Consider the following 23,719-nt stretch of genomic DNA (forward strand, 5'->3'; position numbering starts at 1 on the left):
CAAATGGAACTTTCACGCCCGCTTTCCTGTGCATGCGTGCACGGCTTTGGCTTCCCAATTGCTTCCATCGACTTGGGGGAAAAAATAGTCTGATCGACTGACCGGATGGACTTTTGTTCTGCAGTCACTTGCAGTCATTTGTTGGGCTCAATGAACTCGAGAAAGTCCGCTTGCAGTTACTTCTATCTTCCCCATTCGAATCCAGACGAATCGAAAATTTCGATCTTTTTTGTCGATGTTGTTCAAAAAGTCTTTGTTCTTTGGCTATTTGCCAGTGCAAATACATCGTGAATTGTGTAGAGATAGCTACCAGGTAGCTAGGTACCTAGCTATTGTTGTGCTGATTGCCGTTTTCGGATGTGTCTGGCTTTTGAAAGAGGCCCAGCTTATTCAGGTTGCCTTTGTCTACAGCGGTTGTTTAACGAGTGCGTACATCACAAGCTGCATGTTTTTGACATCTTTACCTAGCCCAAGATCTACTTTGACTTAATTAACATCCTCTTGAGGAATCCTTCGTCTCTCTCATCTTGTAATTTTTCAACATCGTCTTAGTCCCCCAAGCCGCGATACAGTCAGTCACTACGACAAGATACACCGAGGACACGATTATTGCACCCACCCATGATTTACAAATGGATCGAGACGAATTCTTGAAGCGATGTCGGCTCATAAGCCACCAATGCGCCGTGGAGTGCGCTCGTCTGCAAGCAGAAGGACAAGCACAGTACGAGGTAGAACAGCAGAATGAGTTGCGCTGGGCATATATCGCACAAATTGAGAGGCTTGGAACAGACATGTCCTTGGGAAAATACGACACAGAACAAACCCGCCATCAGGGGGTCTTGGCGAACCCCACGGCAGAAGTCCAAACACCTCAGGCGGTACGGGCTGCCATCGACGCCGAGCATGTGATCCACAACGACATCATTGTTGCCTTGCTAAAAGACCACAAGAGATTGATGGAGTGGTCTTTGAGAAGCTCACGTCTTACACGCATGGACCAACTTATTCGTATGCGCGACAATGTTCCTATACATGAGCAGGACAGCTATACGAGGCAATTCATTCAGGGACGCATGAAGTTGGACGATCGGGTCATCAGAAAGTTGGCGGCTTACTTCAAGGTATTCCATATGGGTGACCAACGTCTGCTGAATCGAAACGCCTTTCTCGGTCAAATCCTCGAGGATATCGTGCAGCCAAAGCCTTCCAGGTGGCCAGGACTGGGGCTGCAGGTCGTCGAAGATGGCCTGCGGATGGCAGGACCGGTTCGAGCTCGGTCAGCATTTCGAGATGTTCCATCCGCCAGGAACACACGTAAGTTGCAAGTTGCAGATGAGCGCATAACCCCTATGAGGAATTCGTTGGCCGCAGCGGGTTTTGAGTTCGAGAAGTTTCTGGGGGTAGGAGGTCACGGCCTGGCGGCACTGGTAAGTCTTCGTGACCTAATCCACTCTTCGATTGAGCATATGCTAATCCACTTACGTCTGTGGCTTTCTAGTTTAGATGCGTTGATAGACTTGGCCAGACTCGTAGGGTCGTCGTGAAGATGGACTTGCATCAACAACGGGCCTCATCTGACTTTGGGGTGGCTCGTGAAAAGAACCTCTTGACAAAAATGACCGGCCGGATGCATATACTCCAGAGAGTCAGCCTTGACCGTCTGCGGGCAAACATGTTGTCCTCGGACCCTCGTACCAGAGCGCTTGATGAGAGCGACGATATTATGGTGCTCGAGTTTATGGGGAAGGGCGACGTGTACAACCTCATCTGCACGCTCGTTGAGCGCAGGCTGAATCTCAACTCGCAGATCCTGTGGCAAATCTTCAAGTGCTGTAAGTATTATACGGACGAGCAGTCTTGCCAACCCCCGAATGCCAAAGACTCCTGCTGACCGTTTTGATAGTGTTCAAGGGCTGCGTTGCCATGGCGTGGCCGGACAAGAATGCGCCGCCATACGATGGTGCCGTCGTGAGCGAGACCTCACAAGGCCTCGAAAATGACGATGATGAATATGCCGACTTCAACGAACCGTCTTCTCGTGCCATAATTCATTTTGACATTGACCCATGTAACATCCTCATTGGCAATGTGGATGCCAACGGCGTTGAGCACGATACTCTGCCAGTCTTCAAGATTGGCGATTTTGGAGTGGCAGAAATTGTGAACAGGGATGACGTGTGAGTTCTCAAGCAGCCGTGGACAAGCGTTGGCAAGACAAGCCGTTTGCTGATAAGAATACAACGCATGCAGTGCACTTGTATGGGACTATAGACACCGCGGAAAGCAAGAGACTTTGACACCGGTATGAAGCCCTGTTGACTAATATAACTTAGCTGGGTGCTGTTGCTTCACCGTCTACAGGCAGTGAACCATATAGTTCCATGTTACCAAACACTGTTCGCTGACTCCCTGCTTCGATGGAACATATAGGAGCAATTTTGTCGAGAATGGGATTGTAAGCTGCTTTCTCTGCCATATCCGAGCCTACCACGTTACATCTAACCAAAGCTTTTCAGACATCTACGAAGCTCCTTACTATGAGCGCCAACGCGACCCGACGAACACGCTATATTCTACAGCCGGGCGATACAACAAGTATCACAATGTGAGATTACCGTTGCCAACTTTTTATATCAGGCGCACATACTGACAAAACTGTGCTCCGAAACAGATTTACCAAATCGCAGTGGTTATGTGGTGTCTCATCACCAAAGTTCACTTGCCACAGTAAGCTCACCCTCCCCCACCCTAGATCAGACGCAGGCTGGGGCCTCCAAAAATGCTAACTTCGCCCACACCTCTTTAGACCAAAACTGGAAACCATTTACGGCGAAGACGGCACGACAGTCTACACATATGGCAAGGAGCTGATGGGGCCTCAGTATGACCACGTCGACAAGGCTCTCCGGCAGGCTCTTTGTCATTGCCTTGCCCACGACCCCGACATGCGCCCGAATTTTGTGGCTCTGGAAGAGCTCATCAACCAAAGGACCAACCCGAGGTTTTGGAACCAGGCAATGAGAGATGAGACCGAGAGGCTTCGCACTGAGCTTTTCAGCAATCCCAGCCCAGCGACAGGCCCAGCGCCCCAAGGCCCCTCTCAGGGCCGGAGTAACCGGCAGCAACCACCCATGAGCAATCTCAGACAGATGCACCAAAACGCCCGGTAAATATTCTCCACCCTCCCTATTTCAGTTTCTTGTCCTAGCCCGTCGCTAACCCTCGAAAAGCCCCCCTCATGGACAGCCAGCCGCACAACCGCCCATGACCCGCCCCATACCGTCACAGAGGCCTCGCCCCGGTCCGCCGCACGGAGAGCCGCAGCTTCGACGGACGAACGGGAGGATCCCGAGCCGAGGAACAGCAAGCGGCCAGAGACAAGCGAGGAGGACGCCGCCGGCCAGGCGCGTCTACAACGCCGTGGGCCGCATGTTTGTCGGCTCGCTCGAGCCCCGTTACCCGCCGACCCGGAGGTACTACGGTTTCGACTACGACACTCATAACGCGCAGGGAGGGTATCGCAGGCGGTCCACCGCGTCAAGGGTCAGGGACAGTCTGGTGGGGACCTGGAGCAAGCTGTGGGATAAGTACAAGGATCACTCTAATAAGCGCTGAGGCTTGGTGTTGGGGATGACGCGTCTGTCGTATTGGTTTTGGTTTTCTTTTCTTTTCTTTTTTTTCCCTCAAAGTTTTTGAGGCTGTCTGTTTGTTCTTCTTGTCATTCTGCTCCATCGGATTTGCTTCTCTTTTTTCCTTTTTCACCCCCTTTTTTTTCACTGCGTTTGCTTCTTACTTCCTGTTCTCAATTATATTGTAATAGACTCTGGCTTGTTCTCAACTCATACGGCGCATACGAGAGCCTTTCCTGAATTTCCGTTCTATACCCAGTTCATTTGCAAGTTTATTCAATCTTCGTGTTCCTCTATTATTTTTTCTATCATGTCATGTTCGTCAGGGTATCTAGCATATGTACTGTCATTGTCATTTCAGCCCTTAATTTCTCCAAAGTCGAACAGCTTTGTCTCTGCCACCGGATCCGACACGCTGGCCGTCCGGGCTCCAGTCAACACCGTAGACCTCGTCCTCATGGCCCGGCAGATCCGTTGCAAGCTTGCCTGTCCTCACGTTCCACACCTTGAGGGTTGTGTCCTTGGACGCAGTAACGAGCAGCCTTGAATCGGCCGAGAACGAGCACTGGTATACGGGCGCCACGTGGCCCCGAAGCGTGTTGATGAACTTTCCATCTCTGTTCCATATGTCTGTCAGTTTTTGTTCGTCTTTGCACTGTGTCGGAAATTCAAGGGGTCATTGTTCAGGGGAAAAGCAACGTACCGGGCATTCCACAGCTTGGTGGCGTTATCCCAACCCGCACTGGCAATCATCGACCCGTCAGGCGAAAATGTAACGTGGTTGACCTGCTTCTGGTGCCCTATCATTCTGGCGATGGGTTTCGTCCCGTCGTTCAGCGGGTCAAACAGATACATGGTAAAGTCGTCACTGGCGCTGACCAGCCGCTCGACAATCTTGCCGCCAACCCTGGCCGCCTTTTCGTATCTCTCCTTGGCCTTGGCCGTCTTCTCCTCCGCCGTGGCAGGCACCGTCTTGGTGTGGTCAAAGAAACCGGTCCGGCAGACAAAGTCGGTCGAGAGCGCAAGGTGGTTCACCCAGTGGGCGTGAGACTTGAGGTCGTGCAGGAGGGTACCCTTGACGGCGTCCCAGACCTTGACCGTCTTGTCGTGCGACGCCGTGTACACGACGCCGGTGCCGTTGCCTGCGCCCCAACGCACGCAGCTGACGCTGCCCTTGTGTCCGCTCAGAACGTGCTCGGTCCGCCCCGTGTTGACGGTCCATATCCTGGCCGTAAAGTCCTTGCTCGCCGACACCAGCCTCGGGGTCCCGTCGCGCCACAGGTGCAGCGGCTCCCACGCGATGCCCTGCACCCACTTTGCGTGACCTTTGAGCTCGCTGCCGACCTGCTTGCCCGTCTCCGGGTCCCAGATGCGCACCGTCTTGTCCATGCTGCATGTGGCCAGTCGCGTCCCGTCGGGCGACCAGCTGACGCCCAGAACCCAGCCGGCGTGGCCCTTGAGCGTGTGCTTGGGGGTTCCCGTCTCTGCGTCCCATATCCGCGCCGTGTTGTCGCCGGAGCCCGTAGCGAGCCGCGCCGACGACGCCGGGCTGAATTGCGCGCAGAGGATGGGCTCACCGTGGCCCGGGATGCGGTGCGCCAGCCGGCTGACAGCTTGCACCTTGAAAACGGCCTGCGGCTCGGCTGCGAGGGTCAGCGTCGTCTCGAAGGCGTCCTCGATGCCGTGCTGGCGCAGCAGCGCCCCGAGGTCCGACGGGTAGCTGTCGATGACTATTTCCTCCTTGTTGCCCTTGCCGGGGGGTAGCAGAATGCGGAAGCGGTAGGGGACGGACTCGTCTGCATCGCGGCCCAGGAGGGTGTTGAGCAACAGCGACACGTTCTTCTCTGAGGCATCGGCGAGGGGGATTTCGACGGCGTCCGCAAGTGGCGAACCATCGGAGCCTGAGACAAAGCGGGCCCGGAAGGAGCCGGTCGGAGGAGCGAGGACCGCCGTCACGTCCTGCTGGGTCGTGGCTCTGGCGGCCTGCTCGCGGCGTTGCCGCTTGGAGGGCGGCGGGGCGACGGTCGCCATTGTGAGGAGATTTTTTCGGAGGTCTTTTAAAACCTTGAGTCTGACCTAGGTACTCTGTTACTCTGACAACTTGGGTAGAACCTCGAGGCGGAAGGTGGCGGTAGTGATTCCTCTCCTGGCAGGTTGAAGAGTCTCTACCTAATTGTGCCTTCGTCTCTAATAAGAGCTCCCATACAATAAAATCGTCCCGCCAAACTTTTTTCTGCCCAGCTTATTTTTTCTGTCCGCCTACCCCAACTTTTCCGTAGCCCCACCCTCCCGCCGTGTGGACCCTCTTTTTAAAAAAAGATTTGACATCCAAACTGCTGAAGAAGATGAGTCCTAGTCGGCCACGGATTAAGGTACAACTGCTCTGTTCTGCTCACATGTTGGGGAAAATAAACAAATGTGACGGGAAAAATACAGGAACGGTAGCTTGCACGAACAATTCCGTCCGTTGTACGTGCGAAAATAGGGAGAAAGTTCAGCTTGCATTTCCATTGAATCAAGGCTGTTGATCCCCACTCCTGATACCCTGAAAAAACAACTCGACTAATTTGTTGGCATGTGCTACCCCGCGAATTGACTGCCGGAAACAACACAAACGAAGTATATTTATTGCACAGCATACGTACTACTGTCTTTAGGATAGGAGAATCCCTCGGCACGTCTCTGCTATTTTAGAATCAAGTTTACGAACTGAGATGGTTGCAACATCCCGTACATCACACAATTGGCGGCTACCCACGGCGTAATGGTCTGTTGTAAAGCGGCAGGGAAGACAGGTTACCTCGATTTGACAAGTTTGATTGACATACGCCTAAAGTACTTGGAAGCTGCAGCTGCATGGTCAGATGATCTAGCCTTTTGGTCAGGAGACGATTGACAGAAAGACGGAAGCTGTCAAGGGTCTTTGACAAGTCCATTCCTGCAGTCTTGAGTAAGAAAAACGTAAAATCTCTCACCATATTCGTAATCATCATTGTTACATCAAGCTAATTAATATCAGGGATGGACCCAAGCGGCTACATACATACAGGCTTGACAGAACAGGGTGACTGTAGTTTTTCGTCACAAACCAGCCATCCGGACCCTTAGTCTGGCCCGGGTCATTTGTAAGAGGAAAGAGAGGAAAAAAGAATAAATTCTCCTCAAGACAAATGCCACGTGGTTCTTGGCAACACACTCCCCGACAGGTGCTGTATGGACGGGTCGGTCGGTGGTTGTGCTGGGGCGACGTGATATACATTATTTTGATGAGCCAGCGTTATTGTTATGAGCCACAGCCTTTGCAGATGAGGAACTGCGGGGCCATCCCCAGGCGATGGCAACGCGGGGTTGGAGGCCTGGCTGGTGCATTGTGAATTGGTAAGGTAAGGTATGCATGCCAGGATGATATGCATTTGAGACTACCTGGTACCTACCGTTTTTTCCGTACCACAATAGAACAAGGCCGTGGTGGACCTGTGTGCGCGGCCATGGTGAATGTGGTCTTTTTCTTTCTTTCTTTTTTTTTTCTTTTTCATATCCAGTTGCCAGGCAGCCTCGTTTGCGGGCTATTGGCCGTCTTTATCTTCTATTCCTGGACGTCCAAGCATGCACGCACAGCCTCCAGGCCATCGCCATGTCACCAGACCACACGGAGGGAGGTTCGGCAACTCTCCAAAAGGTCCAATGGAGCTGCAGGTGCACAAAACAGGGTAGCTTGGGCGCTCACTTGATGCAGGTGATACGCAGCCAATGTCTTTCTGCTTCGGCAGGCAAAAAGTGGATAACTTTCATCCTTCCATTGGTACGACTTGACTTAATTTGAAGTACAAAGTACAACAACTCAAACCTTGGGTCCCGCCTGGCCGAGGTTCGACGGCCCGGGCCAGCCTTTGACATTCTCCAGGATACAGGGTTTTGTGGGCAAAAAAGGATTGTACGGTACGTGGTATTGCGGATGAGCAAGGAATTCGAACCTGGGCTTGCAACCCACCGGAAATTGACGTGATTGAAATTAGAGCGGGACAAAAAACAACAAGCAGGAAAAAAAAATCTACTTCGCTTGCCGTTGTCAGCCATAATAGATTCGATGTGAGTGGGGTTCAAGGTCTAAAGTATAGGTGCTGTTGAGAACATAATTTCGGAGGAAAGGGTCAAGAGTCGGATCTGACTTGTCCATGATCCAGCACTTCCCTTTCGCGACCAAGACGGGAGCGGAAATAAATGCCTCAGATCACGCTCTACGGCGCGTATCCCATTAGATATCGTCGAGGCATTAGACGCGATGTCGCGAGCCGCCGGGACCCAAGGCTGGGAACCCATTTAGCCTGTCTTTTTTGTCTTGGCAATCGCCCTGGTCCGAGATCGGAATAATTCGGGTTTCTCATGGTGATCACCCGCAAGGGGGGACCCTAGGTAAGTTGGTAAGGTAAATACAGAGCAGGCCCGTGCAAAACGGCGTTAGCCGATTTTGGAAATCCCACGATGTTTTGTTACGTGACGATGAAGCATGGGTTTTGTGAGCAGGCATGTCTTGCGTTTGTTTCGAAAAGCTAGCAGACAAGGCAAAGTAAGCTGAAATTTCAAGTAACAATCGTAGGAGCGGGTTGTTTCAGGCGGGCAGACCAGCAAAAAAAAAAAAAAGACCTAAAGAGACGTAGGAACGGATAAGGCGAAATTTCTCCGTATTGAAACGAAAAGGCAGCCTGGTAGCTGGAAGTATAGTGGACGGTACGTACTAAATACTGCTAAGTGACGATGATATGACTTCGGCATTTAAGTGGTCGGTGTCGTCAGCGACAGGGACCACGAGGCGTTGCTGCACAATTTTACTGGCCCCGGTTGACGCAAAATCTAGTCCGTAGCCCAAGACGTCACAGGATACAAAATTCTAAAGGGCAATCAGCCACAGAGTTTTTAACGGCTGAGAACTGCCCGACGCACCGTTGGGCTGCAATAATTTGATTTTTTCCCAGGGTGCAAAAGCAAAGACGCCATTTCTCAGTGGGTTACTGTTGCTGTGAATACATGGTCGCAGCCCAAAACACCAACCGGGGCATCGTGAAGCTGGGTCCGTGCATAAAAAAAAAAAAACTCGTCGCTCTTTGTTCCTTTCTTTCTTTCTTTCTTAATTACTAGATAGTGTTATTTTTTTGTTGTCCCAATTTCAAATCGCCTGGCCCGTGCCAAGCTACCTTTTTCGGGTCTACGGAAATAATGATTTCCTATCTCGAGTAGCCTGCCAGCCAAGTCTGAACATGGATATACCAAGCGGCTTTAAGGTGCCGAGGATGATCTTACTTTTTTTTTTTTTTTTTTTTTTTTTGTGTTGCTGTTGTTGTGATTTTTATTTTATATCCTGTTCTACCGTATCCAATCCCGGATTGCCCATGGATCCTAGGTCAGACAAACCAATGATTGATCGGATGCGTGAGCGTGCAGACAGGAAAGTCAGCTTGTCTGTCAAGCCTGTTTACTTCTTATGAGTTGTCGCTTTTTTGCTGATGTATATGGTTGTCTCTCGCGTGTATGCTGCCCCACTTGGATGCGTGAAATTACATTACTATATTGGTATTTACAAAAGATCGTAGGTACATAGGATGTCATGCATAATGGTAGGAGCGTTTGTTGACCCCATTCGATACTTAGTTTAATAGGACCAAGTGCATCATAGTGACTGTGACGATTAGACAGAAACATGGTGGTACAATAGGGGTACACCACTAGTTCTAGTGACTTCCACGACGCCGCCTAGCTCACCATGCAGCAGACAGTCTTGGTTGGCCGAACCTGTGCCGCCTGCCTGTTAGTGAAAGCTCGTCCGTTTCAGCAGCTCTGTGTGTGTGTGTGGCTCTGTCTGGATTGGGCTGTGATCTGACACTGGAGAGAAAATCGTTGTTGATGGAGGGGAGAGACCTTACGTGGTATCGTTGCACCCATGTGTTCTGTATGGTAGGTACATATGGACCATTGCAGAACACCCGAGAAATGGCCATCCCACATGGGAAATAAAATAACGGGGAAGGCATGTCCATATTTTTTCTTCTCTTCCATCCACGCAGGTCATCCACTTTCATCCCACCATCCAAGCCCGCTATTTGACCCCTGCCTGGTCCGTCCCCAATTCTTTTGAACTTGGCTGGTGTTGAGTCCCGGTTGTATTTTATCTTTTGTCAATTGATCATCCAGGCACTACGCTGTATTCCGGAACAAATCCTCCTCTTTTGTTTCTTTTACCTTCTTCACTTCATACCGGCGTGCCGATAGCACTTTTTTTTTTCTTCGAGTTTATCTCTCTGCTTCCAACGCAGAAGAGAAGCTGGGTAAGTAGATGATCCTCGTAGCTTCTACTGTACCATGCATGGAAGCCTTCCCCCTTGTCTTACCCCTCGGTCGTCCCGCAAATTTAGCAGCGAGCTAGGTCCTTCGTTACGTCAGACATTTTTTTCTCTCCCTTCCGCGGCCGTGTGTTATTCTGGCATGTTTTAATGGGCATTTGATCCTGGATGGTAGTACCTTCCACTTTCTGATCTTTAATTGTCTTTTTCCCCAGCAGGACTTTCTTTTGCTTCAGGTTTGTTTCCATGTTCATTCTACTGGCAGTGGACCGTAAAACCTACTACTGTATACAACGCCCCTATTCTTTTCTTTTATCATCCCATTTACTTTTCCCTTGAGGCTACATATAGTGCCAAGGTCTGAAACTCAGCTTATACGCTCGCATTAGGAAATAAAAAGAAACGCGACAAAGATCCGGACTTTTACTCGCTGGGCGTTGCAAGCCGCAAAGCTTCCTCGACAATTTGTCAAAAGGCTAACTCCTCGTTCCTGCGCCGCCGATTCGTTTTTTCCTCTCCCCTCAAACCTTGCCGGACCGTGCCCGGCGAAAAGAGGTCGAGCTACTACAAGGCCGTATTGAGAGACACCTTACCCAGACAAGTCGTCTCGACTCTACATTAAAGCATAAAGGACCCCGCCCATCATCCGGCCGAGATACCGAACTCGTTGCAATCTACATATTGGACTTCGTTCCCAGAATAGAAGACGCTACGACAAATCGACTTTTCTGATGATATCGAGTGTTCGACTTCTATAACATCTGAAACCCGTGCGAAGGCACGGTGTTGGAAGAAAGTGTGGACGAACTCGAAGTGGCCCGGCCCTCCATTACAAACTTACAGACTCAAAATGACAGTTTTTATTGCTTCACTGTACGTCAAGTCTGATTGGCAGTCATGAACCTCATTGAGAATTTGGTGGTTGGTGTCTTTGTTGCACACGTCATCATGAAGTCATTAGGCTGCATATCGAGAAAAAAGTATCTGCGAACTAACAATTGCCGTCTAACCGCCCAGATTTCTCCCCAAGACGGTCCACTTCAGGCTTCCGGGCACACCGTCGAGAAGTGCACCGCCGCCGGCACTTGATAAGGACAGGGCGAAGGGCGACGTTCCGGCCGGTGGGCTTAAGTCGCCATCGCACGCGAAACAGCCCAGCCTCTTCAAGGACATCACGCCCCCTGAGACTCCGATCGAAGAACGCCCCGCCGCAGAAGACATTTTTGCCAACGAGGATGGCCTCGCCGTACCCCAGTTCCCCGCACCTACCGATGCCGGAAAGCAGCGTGGCCCTGCAGACCGCGGATCGCCAACATGGGGCGCCCGTCGGGATCAACCCATGTCGCGGGCCAACTCCCCGCCCCCGTCATCGCTCCTCAACCACAACAAGACCCTGGCGCTTAAAGCACGAGAGCTGGGTCGCATGGGGGTCAAGCAGCCGCTGTCTCTGACCCGAAGCGATAGCCACGATCGGGTCTTTGCGCAAGCTGACTACACCATAGTGAACGCAGACCAGGGCAATGGCGGCCTCCGCAACGCCGCCGAGGCTGCTGCAAGGGAGGGCAAACTTGGTGATCACACCTATGTTGGCACTCTGGGAATGCCAACGGACGCGCTCGACGGCACGCAGCAGAAGCAAGACATTGAGGATAGGCTTGCAACGGAACACGACTGCCTAGCTGTGTGGTGCTCGGATAAGGACTTTGACGGCCACTACTCGCACTTTTGCAAGCAGATCCTGTGGCCGGTGTTCCACTACCAGATCCCCGACAACCCCAAGAGCAAGGCGTACGAGGATCACTCGTGGAAGTACTACGTCAACGTGAACCAGGCTGTGGCTGACAAGATTGTCAAGAACTGGAAGCGAGGAGACGTCATTTGGGTCCATGACTATCATTTGCTCCTGGTTCCCGGGATGATCCGCAAGAAGCTGCCAGATGCCAAGATTGGCTTCTTCCTGCACGTGGCTTTCCCCTCATCGGAAGTCTTTCGCTGTCTGGCGGTACGTAGGGAACTGCTTGAGGGTATGCTTGGCGCCAACCTCGTGGGCTTCCAAATCCACGAGTACACTCGTCACTTCCTGCAGACTTGCAGCCGCATCCTCTCAGCCGAAGCCACACCTGATGGCCTGCAACTTGAAGACCGCTTTGTCGATGTGATCAACATGCCCATCGGCATTGACCCCGTTGCATTGAGCGAGCACCGCAAGGAACCCCAAGTTCTGGAATGGGTGAACAAGTTGCGGAAACAATACGAGGGCAAGCATCTCATTGTCGCACGTGACAAGCTGGACCATGTGCGCGGCGTCAGGCAGAAGCTTCTCTCATATGAGCTGTTCCTCAACCAGAACCCCGAGTGGCGCGGCAAGACGATGCTTATTCAGGTGGCATTATCTACCAGCGAGAAATCCGAGCTGGATGCGACAGTTTCCGACATTGTCACGCGTGTCAACTCGTCATGGGCGAGCCTGACATACCAGCCGGTCACTTACCTGAAGCAAGACATAGGATATGCTCAGTACCTGGCACTACTCACCATCGCAGACGCACTGATGATCACCAGCCAGCGTGAGGGCATGAACCTGACCTCGCACGAGTTTTTGGCTTGCCAGGATGGCAAGAACAGCAACGACAAGAAGCATGGGTCGCTGATCCTTTCCGAGTTCACTGGCACATCCAGTCTCTTTGGCGGCAACGAGTTAAGCGTCAACCCGTGGGACTATCGGGCCTGCGCAGACGCGATCAAGAAGGCGCTGGAGATGTCGGCCGAGGAGAAGGAGCGCAGGTGGACAAAGTTGTACCAGGCGGTTAGTCACCACACGGGTGCCCACTGGTTCACCGAGTTTATGCTTCGGTTGGACCGTGTCCACGAGGAGCAGCACCGCCGCGACCAGACCTCGGTGCCCAGGTTGTCGGTTGCGTCGCTCTCGGCGCAGTATAAGCGAAGCAGCAAGAGGCTGTTCATCCTCGACTACGAGGGAACTTTGGTCAGCTGGGGGCCAGTCAACCAGATCATTCCCGTCAGCCCACAGGTACAGAACGCCACCTCTACTAATCCCTTGTCGGCAGGGCAGCAGGGACAGCCAGAAGGGCGGCAGCATATTGTCCATCCGCGGCTGGGCCCACTTACCCTTGCATCTCCTCCCACAATCGTTACTCACCAGCCCCCTACTACAATCCGAGATGTTGAGTCCAACGTCTTGTCCCCTATTCGCCCAAGTAGCCCCTATACCACTTTAAACAAGACTATGCGACCAGGTGACCCAATTCAGTACACTGACACCAATCCCCAGCGCACCCTCGATGTCCTCTCGGACCTCCTCCTCGACGAGCAAAACACCATTTACGTCATGTCGGGTCGCCGCCCCGAAGAGCTCGATCGCCTTTTCCGTGCCCGTATCCCTAACCTAGGCTTGATCGCCGAGAATGGCTGCCTCCTCCGCAAGTGTGGTGCCGATTCGTGGACCGAGATGGCGGATGCAGGACATATCAAGAATTGGAAGGAGTCGGTCAGGGGTATTATGACATACTTCCTTGAGCGAACGCCCGGAGCCGAAGTCGAAGAGCGCCGATGCAGCCTGGTCTTCCATTACAAGAACGCCGAGGACTACGAGGCCGCCGCGAGACAGGCCAGCGACTGCGCGTCGCACATCAACGACGCCTGCGAGTCGCAGCGGGTCCACGCTGTCGCTCTCGACGGATGCGTCGTCGTCGAGCCGGTCGACTGGACCAAGGGGACGGCGGCAGAGAAGATCTTTGACGACCTGCGAAGCGGTGACCTCTCGCCCGACTTTTTGATGGTCGTGGGTGACGGACGTGAAGACGAGAAGGTCTTCAAGTGGGCCAACCAGCTCGGCGAGGAAGGCACCGTGAAAGACGTAGTCACCGTCAGCCTTGGAAGCCGTAACACAGAGGCAAGAGCTACATTGACTCAAGGTGTCAGCGGTAAGTGACTGCATTTTGGCCCTCTGAAACGGCATTTGCGAGAAATTGGTGTTTTGTTTGGCTGACAGATTTGAACATAGGCGTCCTCACTGCGCTTCAGAAGCTGGCTGCGCTCTCGTGACTCCTTGACCCGGACGGTAGCTACGAACCTGGGATGCACTTTGGTGGACTTTGAGATTGATAGATCCATGGTTATCAGTGCTATTTCATAGAGCTAAAGAGTCTTTCCGTCCCTTGCCGCTCTCCCTTGGAATTATCAACAACCCTCAACAGCCAAATCACCCGACCTTCACTGTCGTCTGGGATATCACCTAGAAAACAACATACGAAATGGAGAACATACTCCGACGAATTCGTATCACCACATTTTAAACAAATTTTGTTGCCGCCAGCAAGCAATCTCGCACTGTTACTAGCCTCCTCTCCACTTACGTTTCTTTATTCCCCCCTCTGCCACTTAACCAGAATTTCTTTTGCTTGTTCTATTTCAAATCATCCAACTGTCAACCAATCGACATCTTTTTTCTCTTTCGTTACAAGACATTTTCACCATCAGATATTGTTTCTTTATTCGTGGAATTTTCTCTTTGGTTCGGCGATTGGGATCCTCGGGAATGGAATTTGGGTCTGAGGGAACACAACAAAAAGAAGGATGGACAGGGAGGACTATGGGGCCAATTATCATTTGTACTCCTCAATATCAGGCGTACTGCAATGGCCATTTACGATCAAGACTATCCCTAGATTAAGATTACGAGCACACGCAATTCCACACTCTGGTCAAGGAGTCTTATTACGACCAGCCCATACACTTCCTAACTGGGGATTCGTATTTGTGTTAACGTCCAAAAATATACAATCTAGTCTAGGGTTAAACGCCGCGTCATCTGTAAGAGCTTGTGAGAGCTTGATTTTACTGCAGCGATTCGGTTGTCAAACTGTTTGGGGTCCTATTGTCAAGACCGTTCCGTTCAACCGCAACTGGACCTTGCAAGGCTACACTAACACTCCAGTAGCTTGAGTTTAATGCGAGAGTTTGGCGTTCGGGAAACTTCTAGGCCAGATTAACAGTTCTAGTAGCGCGGCCGGAGCCTTGCAGATTTGCACTTGGCACGGCGACGACACGATTAGGCCGGACGTAGGACGCTACTGCCCACAAGCCGGTATTGGGATATTCGTATATCTCCCTTGCTGTCAGCGTTAGGTACAAGTGGCACGCAGATCTCGTCAATGCTTGATTCAACATTAGTCATTGATGACGACCTTTATGGCCTGGAAACGGCACCGAATACTGTTGCTTTGCTCATGATGAGCTTGAGCCTTCAAGACGCGCGAGCTCATATAAATTTGGATATCTGCTGCTGGCTTGTTTGATGTTCGGCTCGTTCATGATACTCACTCGATATCGACATATCTAGAACCAAATCCACCCGGTTCAAATACAATATTTGGAGATAGTCTTGGATCGAATGCTTGGGAGATCTCGCTGAGTCTTCTTTTGTCCATATTTTTTTCCACCACTGCGAAATCTGACACCCATCCAGCGCAATGTTGCCGGCAGCTTTCCTTGCCCTCGCGGGACTGACCGCCGCCTCGCCCACCGTCACATTGCACTTCAGCCCACGGATCTGCATGCCGGGTCTAGAGGTACCTGCTATCTGACTGCTGTCACATACCACTCCTCCTCCCATCCCCACCCCGGTCCCCCCCTTAAGAACACAAGGTTCCTAGCAACTGACAGTCTGGCATCGCACCAGTGGGCATACTACGCCCTCACCAACGGCGCAGGCCAGGGCCAGGTGCCGAATAACACCATGCAGGGGGACTACCAGGACCAGTTCTCGACCGACGCGGTCAAGGGCCTCGAGCCGACCACCACGGGCACCTCGCTCCGCATCACGTACGGCAGCGAGTCGGGAGCGTGCGACGATTCCCCGGCGGTGGTGGACGGCGTCGCGCAGGGCAACGCCTCGCACGCCACGTACTCGGTCGTCCAGCACAGGGGCTACTTGGTCGCGGAGGAGACGGGCAACTACACCCTCAACGTGGCCGGTAGCGATCTCGTCGCCGCGTGGTTCGGGCAGTACGCCGTCTCGGGGTGGGACTGGAGCAACGCAGCGGTGGTGGCGCAGTCGGCCTCGGAGGATGACGACGGTGGGTTGGATGGTTGGCAGAGTTATAGCTTCAATGCTACACAGGTCGGTTCTTTGCCCCCCTTTTTTTCGATCCTGCGCGTGCGAGGATTTGTATCGTCGTTGCGGCCAAACACTGACACTTGTCGGCAATGGGAAACAGGGCGACTACATCCCGATGCGTATCATGTACGTCAATGCGCAGGGCTGCTCGGCGCTCGGTGTCAACCTCACCCGGCCGGACGGGATGGAGATTCTGGGTGCGGATGATATCAGGAGCCAGAACGTGATTCGGGACTGTATAGGTGGCGATCCGCGTTTTCCCAACATGGCATTGCCTTTTGTGCCATGGGCGCAGGAGTCTTAGGCGGGCTTTGCGAATTGTTGTGTTCGAGATCCATTCGTTGTAACGTGCGGATTTGCCAAAACAAATTGGCTGAAGCAAGTCATTGCTGCCTTAGCGTGGCCTAAGCGTTGGCTCGGGATTCAGGCTATATATAGCTGAAGGTTTTCAGGACGGGAAAATATACCGTTGTAAACATGCTTGTGTCTACGGGCGAACCTCGCTGTTCACAAAATTGGCTGGCTGCCTTGATTACAGCTAAGGCGGCCAAGATTTTCTTTTGAACCTTCTCATTGGGTTTCGAGAAGCAGCTGAAAACTATGATTGGCCAATAGCAACCCGACCCAAGGATGCGGTGCACATTGGAATGAGGCCTCTCTTCCTGGGAAAGACTCGAGAGTCTTGTGTGCGACCCATTTGCGACCCATGCAGAGCCGCAACAAGTCGGAAAGTGTGCAGTTCATGCCTTTGCCGTAGTAAAGAAGAGCTTGTACGGCCCAACGGCAACCTCCTTTCCATTGGATGGCTTGCGCGACAAGTCAAGCAAAAAAAAAAAAGAGAAAAAAGAAATTAAGGCAAACAACCTAAATGTGATTCACGCATTCAACACCGAAATTTTCCTCTCCATTGACCGCTACTCTTTTCTAAGCCTTGATCAGAAACGTACCTACTTACAAGTCCGTACGGATAGGCTGCAACCTCTGGTGTGGGTGGATATTTTTGGCACGGTCTCAAATCAGGACAATTCCCAATCCAGGTTTTTCCCCTTCTTTGTGAGACTGACGGGCAGTGGCAAACAGTGGCAGTTCACCCTCTTCGGATCACCATCTTCTATGCACTTGCCTTGGTAACTTTGCCTCCCTCCGTCCTCCTCTGTCTTCCATCTTTTTCAACATATCTGTACACACGCCTTTGCGAGCTGAAAATTGAACGCAAAAACTACAAGGGAATTGGTTTCGTGAAACTTCTGCGTATCAGCTCAAGCCATGTCCGAGATAAAGCCAGCGGCAGCAAGCACTGCAGAAATACGGGCTGTTGTATACACACGGGTCAGGATATTTATTTACCAGCGTTAAAATGTGTAGAGTAGAATAGACCATCTCGCACAGCCAAGCAGGGCCTGAGAATGTTTTTTCCTCTTTTCTTTTTTTCCCCATGGAATCTTAAGTTTTGCGCCAGAAAGGATACGAGCCATGGAACCTTGTGAACATTCGTAATAGTCTATGTATAGGGGCACAACACCTAATCTAGATGAATAGACATCTTCACAGATTAACTGTGTGTTCTCTCCAAAAAGAGCTTAGAGCTATGACTTTCCTACTAGCATGGAATGATCACAGGGACTCGTGCGCAGGTAGCTGCCATTATAAAAATGCTTGGAAGCACTATATACACGTGAGAGGTGCCAATGGGCGCATATGTTAGACTAGGGAAAGGTTTACGCAATCTATAATGTTCCTTTTTTTCCTTTAGGTGTGTTTTTCTGGTTACAAGCAGCAAGATAGATGGGGCGTTTTCCATTATCAGTATGACTGTTATATGCTTGAGTTTCCCGCCCTACTTGTTATTAAAATCGTCCATGTTCTTTTTTTCTTCTGCGCCAACTTCCACGTTTATCTTGTACCGAATCATTGGCGTCTATCCTGTCTGTCATCCGTTCCTCCCGACCGCTACAGCAACGGCCGGGTAAATTGTGTTTAGGAGGCCGGGTTCTTATCTGCATTCCTTGCCCAATCCGAGCATTTGGTTAGGCGGTGTGCCGCGCCTCAGCCCAAATTCCCTAACCTGCCAAACGCGCCTATCTGTCACTGTCAGTTTTGCATTACGAGCATTTTTATTTTTACCTGTCGGAAGCTACTGTACCTTTTTGGGAAGCCTAACCTAATTTTTATCGCCCCGAGTCCCCGGGAGGAAAACAAAAGGCACCCTAGTATTGGCAAATGGCTGGCTTGCTGCAAGACCATGGCACATATCGAATTCAACGCTGAGTTCCGTCATCCTGATAGGTGTGATGCAAGTCGAAATTTGGCACAGTTACAAAGCAGGTACCTATACCTAGGTAGGTAAGAGGCAAGGTGGGTAAGGTGGGCGACGGAAGAAAGGCGCTTGATCGGTTCTCTGCAGCTGAGATACAGTAGGTACCTACCTTACCTATCTTTTACCGGTTCGAGCTCAATGTACATTGGGTATGTACCTCGGGTATATGGGAGGGAAGAATGGGGCTTGATGTCCTACCCTTCGCAGTAAGGCAGCTCTGGCTGTTCAGTCTTTTTTTGGCTGCAGAGCCGCAGTTGTACGAACCCCTCTCACACTGTGCTCCCATTTTCTAAAAAAGAGAGAAAAAAAAAGAGAGAAACGCTGCATCATCAAGGAATCGTGACAAGCACCGAATTTGCATGTGACCTTGGCGGCGCACCTCGAGCCATCCTTCACTGACTGAGAGAAGAGGGTGGGCATAAGGAGGTAGCAAACAGGGGTAGAGTGGGAAAAAGCAATGCCATAGACGCCATCGCAACGCCAGAAGGAAAAAAAAGAGAAAAAAAAACAGGAAGGCCAAGAGAGATATTACTGGAGACCGACCGACAAAGAGCTACGGTAGTACGCTTTTTCATGTCTTTCTTTTTTTTTCTCCTTTTTTTTCCTCTGTATTTTTTCTTGCCTTTTTTTTCATTCTTGATCTCGAAAATGCGACTCATTCTGGTCCATATACGAACATACTACATTGTTTGTTGTGTGCCTCATGGTCTTCAAGACCATTTGCCGTACATCAGTCGGGTCTTGGTTTCAGCAGAACAGTGGAGAGTAACTAAAGATTGCTGATACTATGTTTTGGAGCTCAAGACGTGGAGGGTGACGAGCATGTACTGGCATAACAAGTGTGCCAGTTGCTGCAAGCCGCTAACTGTATGTACCTGCCAAGGATGATCGCGTTATCCCACCCTCGATACTGGGCATCTATCTATAGGCACCGGAGCTTGGGGCACGAAAGCCCCGAAAAGGAGAAAACCACTGCAACGCCACATTTGTTTGGGCGAGACCTTCATGGCAAGGTACAGTACACTACTAAGTATGGCAAAGGGAAACACTTTCCTTTTTCCCCTTCCATTGTACAGTCCTTACATTTCGTCAAGCCACCCACGCATGCGCCTTGTCACCAATCTTCCGGAGCTTTAGTAATCATCTCATTGGAAACCTGCAAGGGACTCGTGGCGGTTAGCGAATGAAATAAGCCCAAGATAGATTCTTAGTTCACTCCATTCCATCGAACCTGGGCATAAGGGAGAAGTAGGCTACACGACAGTGCGACAAAGGTTGGTGGAGTCCATCTTCAATGGCCGCGTCCGGAGGTCATTCCTAAGAAACAAGGTAATGTGCTGTCGACCAAGCCGACCTTAGCTGCGTACCTCGCAATTGTAAGTGGCAACAACTTTAAGGTACCTAGAAAAGTAGGTAGGTACATGGGTGGTTAAGGCTTTTCCTGGATCCCGGGCAGTGTGTCAGTATCCGCTCTCGTGCATGAAACATTTGAGGGTGCGTCGGGGAAGCTCCAGCTTACCCCATAGGTACAGCAAATTCTCAACTACCATTGATATCCCTGTCTCCGTAGCAGGCCAGCAATGTCGGTGAGTTGTCGCCATCCAAATATTCGGTTCCCCGAATACTACTTCGTACGAGGAACTAACTGTCCCTCAGCCGGACTCCTACCACCTCATCCAGAACAAGAAAAAAAGCCCTAATACGCTTGAGAAAATTCGGCGTGAGCACCTCACTTCCTCACTTAAGCTCCCATCCAGGCTTTGCAAGGTTGCCAGGCTTATTGCGGATTTCATTGGTTTTCTCCCGGTCGCCCAATAAAGCGTCCAAAGGATAAAAACCCGCTCATCAACAAATCGACAACAAAGGTACCATTTGAAGAAAGTCAGGCCTGCAGTCGCAGACGGAAGTGGACCAGATAGTGGACGATGTCAATAGCATTAGTGTCATACCTAGCTGAGCGAAACGGTGCTCCAAAAGCAAGGGGGTTCGGGGTAATCCGATGATAATGATTTGCCCCATGGTTGATGAAGTCGAAAAGCTCTACGGATACAGACGCCTCCTTTCTCTCCCAAAAGACGACCTGCAGCCAGATGGAAGGTGGGGCCCCCATCGTTTCGTTTCTATTGGCCTACATAACTAGACTAGTCAGTCTTGTGGACGGGATTAGTAAATTCGTAGTTCGGAAGGTACCCAGCTTATGGATGGCGGATGGCAATGAGATTCATCATTCCTGGGTCTCGACAACATTACATGCGCTGACGGCGACACCATCATCCCTCCCAAGCCAGCAAGAAAGCAGACGTATTTTCCCAAGCAATTCAAAAGGAGGCTATTCCCTCCTTTTTCGTGACCATGTCTTGCCATATTCATTCATCGTCTAGCTCCCGTCTTAGATCCTCAAAGCCTCGAACATACATCCTCAACCGCTACCATGTCAAAGCCCAGCTCCAACACCACATGGATCCCAGTTGATCGCGCCTGGCATTCGAAATCTGCATCGTCAGAGACTTCCTACTACTCAGGCGATCCATCCTCCTACGCTCTCAACCAGTGGCGCAACGAACCCAAGCAAGACACTCCTTTCAACACAATCAGCATGGTGAAGCAGGGCCCGTCCCAATCAACCGCCGCCGCTGGGGGAGGCAAGACACCATCCTCAACCGGCGTCACAAACGCCTTATCACACAATGCCATTTGACCCTGCCAGGCTGTTGCTTATGGGTGAGTTCTGTAATCATCTTCATTTGCACCCTACACCTTACCTTACTTACCTTCTCGCCCATCTCGACTTTCGTGAACCTAGGTGCATTCCACATTCCTTTCTTTCTGAACGATCACGTCCCAGTAGTGTCGCCAGTGATTGCACTACCTTTCCCACTTGGGCTTCTCTTCTTCTCTTTTTTTTTTGTCGTTCCCTTTTACGCCATCCACCCCTTTCCTGCCAGCTGGATTGCCGTCCAGTTTCACATTTCCCTCGTGGTACCTCAACAGTTCACTTTATATTTCATGGTTCAACCATTTCTCCTTGTCTAACTGGTCCGTTATCCGACCCTGTCATCCTCTTTTTATCATTTACCTTGCACACCTGCAACGTCGATCAAATGTTATATATTGTTGGGTGATCCAACCATGCCTGGGGAAGGTCGTGGCAGGTTATCTTACCACCCAGCGGCATTTGGCGGTTTTGTACTCTCAGGGCAGGTAATAGCAAATGCTGACATTTCAACCCCTATACAGCGAGCCAAACGAACCCCTTTCTGAGTGACCCTTCGATATGGACCAAGACGTCTGATGGCAGGGTGAATTTGCATCCAAGTAGGGCATGGGCGTGCAGCAAGATGATTGTATCGTATTAAGTCTGAGGTGCAAAATTGGCACGCGAATTTGTGTTCTCTCCTTTTCCTCTTATCTCATATAGTTGCAGAGCCGGTATGTTTGGTTAGTTCTTTGTTCATTAGGCATTGTTTATTAGGCAACTCGACACAAGTGTGTAAAATGGCTGATTTATATTAGTGGCTTGCTCTCCACGAAGCATTGTTATATCACAACAGCGACAAACACACCAACTGAAATATCTTGTTCGGAACACGTACCTCTGCTGTTATGTCGGTACGTGTGATAAACACCCAGGGTAAATATTGCAACAGCCACGGCAACCCAACGTGCGTAGCTCTGCTGGTTGCATTATCATTGTGGGCAAGTAGAGGTCAAAGGTAAATTTAGATTAGCACAAGGTCGATGTAGTGGTTTGGAAACCTGGTGGACAGGGTCAGGGGACCCAAGTCCAGTGAGACAATAACTATTTATTGAAGAAAGTCGACAGAAACTGGCCTCTAGGCTTTTCATAATCATGGTACAGCTAAACAGTACAGAAAAAAACGCTAGCACTGTCAAACAGAAAAGGTTAGCAACTGTGCCATGTGCGGAACCAGGAACGACAAAGTCAAAGATCAAGTAAAGACGCATTATCAGCCCAGGTTTTAGTCTCAACCCAATTGCACCCAAGACGGATGCGATCGGTCAAATACTATCTTAGCTTAAAAAATAGGATAACATCATGCTGCATCGAGGTACCGGCTCGCCACTAGGGACACGGAAGATAAATGTGTAGAAATGCGAAAACAAAGGCACATCAAAACTCACCGATAAACACCCATAAGTCATCAAAAGCTGCGATCAGATCGTCTCGATCCGCCCATAGCCCCAATTTCGGCAAATAGGGCCATGATGTTGTCAACCAGGGCCTTGGCCATGCCTTGGCCTTTCCTCTTGGCCTCATCGCTGCCGCCACCAATCGAGGGCGTCTCACTGCCCATAGTCGGCAAAACGTTGTCGCTAGCTGACAGGCTTATGAAGAGCGAGAACGGCACCAGCCAGACGCAGATGCCAAAGTAGGAGGCGATCTCGGAGAAGGTGGGCACGCCAGAAGGGGTGTCGTAGTAGGAGGTCATGTTCTGGTAGGCATTGTGCTGGCGGTCCGCGAAATGACGGAACCACAAATAGTGGTTCACAATGACGAGGACTAAGGGGTGCATCGTCAGCTTTCACCTTTTTTGTTTAAGCATCCAGACAAAAAGAGACACTTACTGCACGATGTCAAGAATAATGGGTCCGATAGCCTGACAAACGGAAATCTCCGCAGGTTGCCCAGATACACTACATGGGAAACGACGCCCAGAAGTGACAAGAAGAATGGGAACTTGTCCACGAGGCAAAGAAGCAACTGGATGACTATTATCGAGTATATCATTCGCTGTAGGATGCGTTTGGCGATGACCGTGTGCTCCTCGACAAGCTCGGAGAGGTAGTAGAGACCCGAAGCTGCAGTAGTGCGATTCAATGTCAGTAACAAAGTATGCAAAGCTTAGCTAATTGGAGTACGGTATGATGAGTCGGGTCACACGCACCGATGGCCAGCGTCAGGAAGGCAAAGCCCAGGATGGTCCCGAGGTATCCGATGAGAGGTAATATCCACATCTTGGGCGAATGATCTGATGGAAGACTGAGTCTAGAGGGCTGTATGAGATGCGCATTCGTCAAACTACCTCATGGTGATTGGTGTTGATGGACCGCTGATGGTAGGGCGGTTGAAGCTGTCCAGGTACGATGGTTGACGTCGATCAAGATCAAACCACGTTGCGACGCCGCGCGCTTGGTTGATTTTTGCCAAGCGTCCACAAGGGCGTGGAACTGGTGCGGAACCGTTTAATCCAGACTTTCGAACCAACAGCAGATCGAAGTAAGCCAAGTCCTAATTACCTAACTCACCCCTGCACTAAAAGATAAGATAAGCCCT

At 50.9% G+C, this 23,719-nt stretch overlaps 7 protein-coding genes across 7 annotated transcripts; 3 read left to right on the top strand and 4 right to left on the bottom strand.

The window, feature by feature from the left end:
• Positions 1-632: 632 nt before the first annotated feature.
• Positions 633-3,993, top strand: MGG_08709 (serine/threonine protein kinase; the record flags this gene model as incomplete). Its single annotated transcript, XM_003719220.1, has 9 exons — positions 633-1,430; positions 1,502-1,835; positions 1,907-2,180; positions 2,275-2,305; positions 2,434-2,458; positions 2,520-2,608; positions 2,675-2,730; positions 2,810-3,169; positions 3,234-3,993. 9 exons carry the CDS (start codon positions 633-635, stop codon positions 3,616-3,618), a joined length of 2,352 nt encoding a protein of 783 aa, XP_003719268.1. The 3' UTR covers positions 3,619-3,993.
• On the bottom strand, positions 3,778-6,317 carry MGG_08708 (WD repeat-containing protein). The gene is made up of 2 exons (XM_003719221.1): positions 4,336-6,317; positions 3,778-4,249 (listed from the first exon to the last, which is right to left on the bottom strand). The coding sequence occupies exons 1-2, from the start codon at positions 5,661-5,663 to the stop codon at positions 3,997-3,999; spliced, it is 1,581 nt and encodes a 526-aa protein (XP_003719269.1). The 5' UTR covers positions 5,664-6,317; the 3' UTR covers positions 3,778-3,996.
• A 4,500-nt stretch (positions 6,318-10,817) lies between these two features.
• Positions 10,818-14,032, top strand: MGG_14118 (uncharacterized protein; the record flags this gene model as incomplete). Its single annotated transcript, XM_003719222.1, has 4 exons — positions 10,818-10,840; positions 10,985-12,998; positions 13,260-13,911; positions 13,992-14,032. The coding sequence occupies 4 exons, from the start codon at positions 10,818-10,820 to the stop codon at positions 14,030-14,032; spliced, it is 2,730 nt and encodes a 909-aa protein (XP_003719270.1).
• Positions 14,033-14,525: 493 nt separating this feature from the next.
• On the top strand, positions 14,526-16,313 carry MGG_14117 (uncharacterized protein; the record flags this gene model as incomplete). Its single annotated transcript, XM_003719223.1, has 4 exons — positions 14,526-14,536; positions 14,989-15,088; positions 15,669-16,065; positions 16,207-16,313. 4 exons carry the CDS (start codon positions 14,526-14,528, stop codon positions 16,311-16,313), a joined length of 615 nt encoding a protein of 204 aa, XP_003719271.1.
• A 3,088-nt stretch (positions 16,314-19,401) lies between these two features.
• Positions 19,402-20,266, bottom strand: MGG_17581 (uncharacterized protein). The gene is made up of 3 exons (XM_003719224.1): positions 19,943-20,266; positions 19,791-19,864; positions 19,402-19,579 (listed from the first exon to the last, which is right to left on the bottom strand). Exons 1-3 carry the CDS (start codon positions 20,022-20,024, stop codon positions 19,538-19,540), a joined length of 198 nt encoding a protein of 65 aa, XP_003719272.1. The 5' UTR covers positions 20,025-20,266; the 3' UTR covers positions 19,402-19,537.
• Positions 20,267-20,305: 39 nt separating this feature from the next.
• Positions 20,306-21,206, bottom strand: MGG_14116 (uncharacterized protein; the record flags this gene model as incomplete). The annotated part of the gene is made up of 3 exons (XM_003719225.1): positions 20,306-20,551; positions 20,839-20,901; positions 21,195-21,206. The coding sequence occupies 3 exons, from the start codon at positions 21,204-21,206 to the stop codon at positions 20,306-20,308; spliced, it is 321 nt and encodes a 106-aa protein (XP_003719273.1).
• A 976-nt stretch (positions 21,207-22,182) lies between these two features.
• MGG_08706 (uncharacterized protein) lies at positions 22,183-23,620 on the bottom strand. The gene is made up of 4 exons (XM_003719226.1): positions 23,331-23,620; positions 23,011-23,244; positions 22,567-22,945; positions 22,183-22,310 (listed from the first exon to the last, which is right to left on the bottom strand). The coding sequence occupies exons 1-3, from the start codon at positions 23,398-23,400 to the stop codon at positions 22,587-22,589; spliced, it is 663 nt and encodes a 220-aa protein (XP_003719274.1). The 5' UTR covers positions 23,401-23,620; the 3' UTR covers positions 22,183-22,310; positions 22,567-22,586.
• Positions 23,621-23,719: the final 99 nt, after the last annotated feature.

This window comes from Pyricularia oryzae, chromosome 6 (genome assembly GCF_000002495.2).
Source record: "Pyricularia oryzae 70-15 chromosome 6, whole genome shotgun sequence".
NCBI lineage: Eukaryota > Fungi > Ascomycota > Sordariomycetes > Magnaporthales > Pyriculariaceae > Pyricularia > Pyricularia oryzae.